The sequence below is a fragment of the Delphinapterus leucas genome, chromosome 5 (genome assembly GCF_059928025.1).
Source record: "Delphinapterus leucas isolate spDelLeu-1000000601 "Yukka" chromosome 5, BTC_Dleu_Yukka2, whole genome shotgun sequence".
NCBI lineage: Eukaryota > Metazoa > Chordata > Mammalia > Artiodactyla > Monodontidae > Delphinapterus > Delphinapterus leucas.
In genome coordinates, this window is record NC_143133.1 from 31,091,072 (window position 1) to 31,098,195 (window position 7,124).

Here is a 7,124-nt window from a genome sequence, read left to right on the forward strand (position 1 = left end):
TTTTACAGAATTCAGATACTCTTTCAGCTTCTAGATTCTTGGCTTGTGAAAACAGCACCTGCTCTCTACTTTCCCTTGAGACGGGAAATAAGCTTGACATGGCCTGAAGAAATCGTCCTGGAAGACAATTCGGAAGACCTTACGTAGAAGACTTGGGAGGGCTGCTTGATACGGTCTAAGCGCTGTAAGGAGCTATTATTAAAATCTTTAGATACTTTTGCATTATTAAGAGTTAACAGGAACACATAACATAGTTCCTAAGAGAAAATACATTACAGTCCGTATTTTAATGTTATCTAGAGCTACCATCAAAACATTTTAGCCGTCACTGACCTCCAATTACTTTTAGAAAAAGTAATCAACTAAAAATTGTGTGTGTGTGTTGGGGGGCCCTCTAGTTACTACAGAAACCAAACGTGTACGCTAACAAACCACAATAGAAATAACAGAACAAGGCTTTTTGATTTTTTTATTACTCAAAGAAGCTTTATTTTTCTATTTAGCTTTCTGACTCTGCGCTTGTGCTTTCAACACTTTCACAACGATTTTCTGCTCCTCAATGAGGAAAGCGCGCTTGATCCTAGAAAAGAAAATGTTAAATACAGTTTTAAAAAAATCAATTTAACACAAGAAAGAAAAGTGTCATAGAAGAACCGAGTAAAGCAATCAGGTAAGATACCCAGAAAAGTAAACAAAACCTACACAAGTACAGATTTAAAACTTAAGAGCTGAAAAAATTCTATGGACAGACCCTTTCAGCTTAAGGTGTCCTTCTGGTACCCCTGGTTATCTAATAATCTACCCTCAAAAGCCTGGGATTTCTGACTCCTTCAAATGTCCTGGACATAACCACATTACAGAAATAGAGCTGATGTCACTCTTACCCAGAGCAAAGACTACACAGACTCCCTCAGTGTCACAGCAAATGCTATTCTTTAGGCTACCCTATAGATCTACACCCAAATCTCCAGAAGCTAGGGCCTGAGAAATTTTTTTAACAAATGTGCTCATGTGGTTATGTTTAGCAAAGTCTGGGAACCAAAGACTGGTAAAAAGCCAAACTCCTCTAGCTTGCAACTCATGACTCATTCATCTCCAACGTTACCTTTCCAATCTCATTTCTCATTCCTTTTATACCCTCAATGTGCCAGATCAAACTATGTTCATTCCCTGCCTGCAATGCCCGCTCGACCTCTTGTCTAAAATTTACCCGTCACTCAGGTTCCACCTAGAATACCACTCCCAGATTCTCGGCTACTTTAAAGTCATTTCTCCTCCAAACTTCAACCATAGTTAAGTTCTCCTATATTTCATGGAAGTTATATTTAGCTTGTATTTGTATTGATGTAACATGCCTAACCTCCCCTTACAAATTAACTCCTGAAAGGCAGAATGAACTTGCAAAGTTTGATGTCAGATTTGGTGTAGAGACTTAGCCAGAGCACTTTATAGAACAAAAGCTGAATAAACTGAAGGCAAACCACTCCTCCGAACCAACTTCTTCTCTTATAAAGACCAATCACCTCTCAAATCTTTCCACTTAGGTCTCTGGAGAAAACTTAATGTAGCCAGTAGGGTTAATTAAGAGCAAGAGCCTCAGTAAAACGTGGAACAAATCCTCTTACCAGCTATGTAACTTTAAGCAACAAGCCTTGGTTTCTCCACCAAAAAATAAATAAATAAAAAATACCTCCCTGATGGACTTTTGGCAGAGCTTATCATAAAAATGCTGAGCAAATATTATCACCATAAACCCCACTGCTTCTATTCCTACCTATGCCACTACCAATCCTTTTGCACATCCACAAGACCCAGTCATCTCCCAATAACCCCATTCACCCCCAATCCAGCCTTCGGTCTTCATGTAGGTGCCTTGACAAAGCAGAGAAACCGTTCCAAGCACTCACCTTTGCTGAAAGAATGACTTCACTATCCATCCCGCTGCACACTTAGTCTCTGGCACACCGAAGGTTTCCCTGCCCTGCTCAAACCCCATCAATTACCACATTTTAAAGAATCAAGCCAAAAAATCTGTCCTATGAGGCCCTTCATTACCTGTGATGTTTCTACCTTTCCTGTATATCATCTCCCAAAACATTCTGCTCCAGCCACACTAGAACTACGTATGGCGATTCTGTTCCTACACTTTTAGGACCTTCCACTCTCCATCAACCTGAGACTTTCTTACCTGCCTGCCCCACCCAACCTTTTAATTTCTACATCTAGCATAAAGATGTCCCAACATCATAACTGAATAGGAGCTAATATCATTTATTAGTTTGTTCAGCATCGATTATCCCTAGTCAAGGAGGATTCTACTGATACAATATGCAACTTTTGGTATTTTTTCACCAGTCTTCTAATGATGATTAGCATGCAGTGCAACAGACACAGACACACTTAAGATAGCCCATGTGATTTCATAGTTATTTACCTGTCACGGACACATTTAGCACACATGGAACCACCGTAGGCCCGGCTAACATGTTTTTTCGTTTTAGACAACCTCATAAGAACTTTAGGTCTCACAGCACGGACCTGCATAAAGAAAACGCTGAGATTATTTTGTGATGTTTTAACAGAAACAGAAATTGTCCTAGATTTCTGATGAGCATTAAGTATAAACATTCATCTAGGTTACAAAAGGAAATGGTACACTGATCTACCTGAAAGGCATTTCACTGTATTTGCCATATAGGCTTTAAAAGAAAGTCTACATTCTTCACAGATACGGATCATGAAGGCTTAGTAATTCTCAACCCCCCTAGTGGCGACCTCTCCTTCACTCACTCACCAAAGGAATTAATGCTCAACCCTTCTTATGTTATTCACAGCAAAAGGATCACTTACTCCTCGAAGTCGGCCTGGGCACACGCCACATGCGGATTTTGGTGCTTTCCCAACTTTCTTGGTATAAAGGTAAACAATTCTATTACCAGGGGTTCGGGACCTAGAAAGTGAGAGAATAGACAACAGTTCAACATTTTGCAGAATAAATGACAATACGTATATTAATTTTGGAAATACTTACAGCCTGGTTTTGTTAGAGGCTGTATTGTAGGACAGCCTACGACGGTACGTCAAACGCTGAACCATCCTGAATGCCTAAATCAAGAAGAAATAGAACTGCATTGTAGAAAAATTCAAACCTTAAAACAAAAGAGCATCACAGAGTTTACACATTACCCATGTAAGTTCTTACATATCATATCCTTATCTTAAGGTATCTTATGAAAAGGATTCCATGTTTTAAAACTACAGCTGATGATTTACATGAGGATGAACTGGGGAGACTGAATCAAACCACAAAGAGTAGAATCTCTCAGCCCAGAGCTTAGAGGTGGAAGGAGAAAGAAGATGCTTTAGCTGCCTGGGTTGGCTTAAATAGGGGGCTTCCCGGAGGAGGGGAGCCAAAGCCAGTGATTTAAGCAGGTGAAGGAACAGGGAACATTGGTCCTTTATGCCCCCACCGGAAGCCCCTTAGCATCCTCTTGGTCTTTGGGACCTAGGGCTGGACCCAGTGCAGATTGATCCATCCTGAATATGATGGTTATTTAAGATTATTGACCATTTCTCCCCGACCCTGCAAAACAAAGGGGAACTTGGAGCTCCTCTTTTCCCTGAGGTTCTACTGAGCAGTGGCGATTACATCCCCCTAAAATAAACACATTTGTATACCAAAATAAATAAATAAACTACTGCTGACCCTTTGTACCCGCAGGTTCTGCATCCGCAGATTCAACGAACCGCGGATCAAAAATACCCAGGGAAAATAAACTTCACAAAGTTCCAAAAAGCAAAACTCGAATTTGCTGCGTGCCCACAATTATTTACATAGTCATTTACATTGCACTACGTGTTGTAAGAAATCTAGAGATGATTTAAAGTATATGGGAGGATTTTACACAAGTGACTTGAGCATCAGCGATTTTGGTATCCTCGGGGATCCTGCAACAATCCCCCAGGATACTGAGGGACAGCTATACTTATATTTAAGGGTGATTGAGAGGAATGCTAAGGGGCGATGTTTGTTTTCCTGACGGTAATCAAACGTGGCACTTGGTTAAAATTTTGATTACCAGGCTTTTCTCTCAAAGAGTCTGATTCTGTTTGGAGTAGTATCCAGAAAAGTGCTACCAACAGGCAAGTTTGAGAAACGCTGGTTTTAAAGGAAGAGCACACGACCACACCTATGTGTAAGTTGAATCCTTAGCTATACCATTTACTGAGACTATAAAGCTCCATAGGCCAGCTTGCTTACCTGTAAAATATAATTTTTGACTATTTCGCACAACTGTCATTAGGATTAAACGACAGCAGGCATTCTGCCCCAACCTAGTGGCTGCCCAGGGTTCAGTGTTCTGCCCCCAAAGCAGCATCCGGGATAAGTTAGATGCCATTTAATACTAATTTTGGTACTGGATCAAGTATTTCTGGATTATGGCATCCAACTGGTTTTTCTTCTTTTTTCAGTGAACTACCCAAAATACCATAAAACATAGGCAAACTTGAATCAACCTAATTTTCCCCAAATTCTGTAACCATTTCGTCACAGCATGTTACTTAAAAGGCAACAGTCTTCATCTGGTGTTGCAAGCTCCTTACTACCATTACACTGGAACTGTCAGACATCAAAACCCACAGGGAAGGCCGGTGCGAGTGACCCAATCAGCCGTTTGCCTCTCCAAAACCAAGACAGAAAACTCCCTATTAAAAATTTTTATCTTACTTGCTATTGGTCTTAGAACACATTTTGAAATGACCTGAACGTGCCGGTCGTCGACCCTCCCAGAGCCTGGAGAACAGCTACAAGCGCGGGGTTAAAGCATGGCCTAAGATATGAGAACGTCCGGCGACTTCGCAGTCTCCATCAGCCGGAACTCACAACTCATTTGTCTCCGAACGCCGGACTGCAAAGGCGGCAAAGCCAGGGGTGGTGAGCTCCTGCCACTCACTGCTGCGGAGCGGAGGTCGGGATCGAGAGGTGTCTGAAGCTAAAGTCCGGGGAACTGCTCACTACCAATCTTCCTCCTAAGCCCTTACCCCCATGCCAGCTCAAAAGACTGTGCCTAAGAGACCCCGTCTCCTGCAACTCCCCGGATGGCGGCCGATTGTAAAGGCAGTAGCAATAAAGACAAGGAAAAAGCAACCATACCTCTAGATACCGTCCCCGAAAGAGGAAGCAGAAAGCACCAGCGAGTTCAAGGGTCAAATATGACTGCGCGTGATAGGAAATACGTCATAGGAAGAGGCGTGGCGGCAAGAACGCAGCCATGTTGTACGGAAGCCACGCAGCTCCCCTCTGTGGGCGGGGATTCGTGGCACCGCCGCGTTGTACGTCTAGCGACGTGCCGCCCCTCTGTGGGTCTGCATGCTCCCAGCCTTCCGCAACAGCGCCGCACGAAGGTCTTTTGGGAATCGCTGTAGAAACAAATACAAATGACGAAGGACCTACGAAGGGCAGAGGTGGGACAAAACCAGGCTTTTACCGTTCTCAAGGGCGCTAAGACATATTTGACTTAAAGAGCGCCACCTTTGGGGTTAGGCCTGAGTTTAAAGCCCAATGCTGACACTTATCACTAGTTGACCTTTGAGGAGTTACTGTCCTTAACCGGCCCTTCTCTTTTCTTGTCCTTCATTCAGAGCACAAATCCAAGGACCGGTTTCGTGGAAGACGGTTTTTTTTTGGGGGGGGCGGTTGGGAGGGGATATGGGGGATGGTTCAGGCGGTAATGCGAGTGTTGGGAAGCCGCAGATGAAGCTTTGCTTGCTTGTCCGCTCTTCATTCACCTCCTGCTGTGCGCCCGGTTTCTAGCAGGCCGCTGAGCGGTACCGGTCCACGGCCGGTTGCGGACCCCTCTTGTAGAGAGTGAGTGCTCAATAAATGGTGGTTAATCTTATGATTATGTACAAAGAGTTTCTTGAGGCTTCACATAGGTGGTAAAGTTTTAACAGGGCCTTAAAGATGAGGAAGAAAAAAAATGACCTCTCTAAAATAGCATGTGAAAGTTTACATTAAGTGCTTCTGTGTATTTTTCTGCGAAGAGGGTCCTTAGTTTTCACTATATGGTCAAAGCGGTTCATGACTTCCAAAAAAGTAAACACTTTCCCTGGGCTCTAAGGAAGACCACTAAAAACGGTCTTTACATTTTTAATCTTAGATTAAGCTCCCTGGAAACATACTGAGAGAGTTATATGCTGGTGTACTGGGGAGTGTTCTTAAAAAATACACCTGTAAGGGAGTGAGGAAGATAGGATCAGGAGACCCACAGTGTTATTACAACTGAGGCCTCAGCTGTTCCAATGGGGAGCTCTGGAATTGGGATGGCTCTTCATAGTTGTCCCAAACTGGCAAGGAAGCTGGGCCTTTGCAACCCACATCAGCCAGTCTTTGGTCTGGCTGCTCCCTGACCAAGGGTGACGCCGTTTCCTGAAGCTGAGAGCAACGTCCAATGACCCAGCTAATATCCTTGGCCCAGAAGAGAGGATTTGAGTAGAATATCCCAGTGTCCACTCAAGTTCCCTTTCAGGTTTTCCAGTCCAATTATAGTGGTGAGAAAGCAGGCAAGTGACTGAGGGCAAATGCCCTGTCCATACAGAGATCTGCCTCAGACTGTGAGGCCTTTAATTCCATCTTGCCTCACATCACTGCCATCTTTGTCACCACACCAGATGGAAGGCTCTGGTTATATCCCTCCCTTTGCTGACTCTCACATAGCTGCTTCTCCCCTGACCTTGACATAGTTCCTTCTCTCCTTCCCAGTTCTTTACTTTCCGTCCCCTGGAATTCCTTTTGTCTCTGTACCAGGTATGAGATGGAGGCTGGGGTTGAGAGCCAAATGTGGTTTTTGAATGAATGAACAAAAGAATGCATTTACTTGGAATATATTCTCACTATTTCTGGAGAGACTGTTGCTGGGCAGTTGAGTATAACAGAAGATGGGAGCCCTTAGTACACTGTAGTGTACTTAGTGTACTTTACCTACCTTTCTGTGCCCACCTCCACCGCAGTAGATAAAAACAATAGTCTCACTGTCACAGTTTTCCCTTGTTCTACATAACCCAGTTCTATAACATGACTTCTCTTTCAACCTGTGTTTGCATTTTTTCTTGATCAGACTTGC

General features: G+C 43.4%; 1 protein-coding gene across 1 annotated transcript; it reads right to left on the reverse strand.

Annotated features, from left to right (window-relative positions):
* Positions 1-455: 455 nt before the first annotated feature.
* Positions 456-5,238, reverse strand: RPL34 (ribosomal protein L34). Its single transcript, XM_022567107.3, has 5 exons — positions 5,156-5,238; positions 3,032-3,105; positions 2,851-2,950; positions 2,435-2,538; positions 456-580 (listed from the first exon to the last, which is right to left on the reverse strand). Exons 2-5 carry the CDS (start codon positions 3,094-3,096, stop codon positions 496-498), a joined length of 354 nt encoding a protein of 117 aa, XP_022422815.1. The 5' UTR covers positions 3,097-3,105; positions 5,156-5,238; the 3' UTR covers positions 456-495.
* Positions 5,239-7,124: the final 1,886 nt, after the last annotated feature.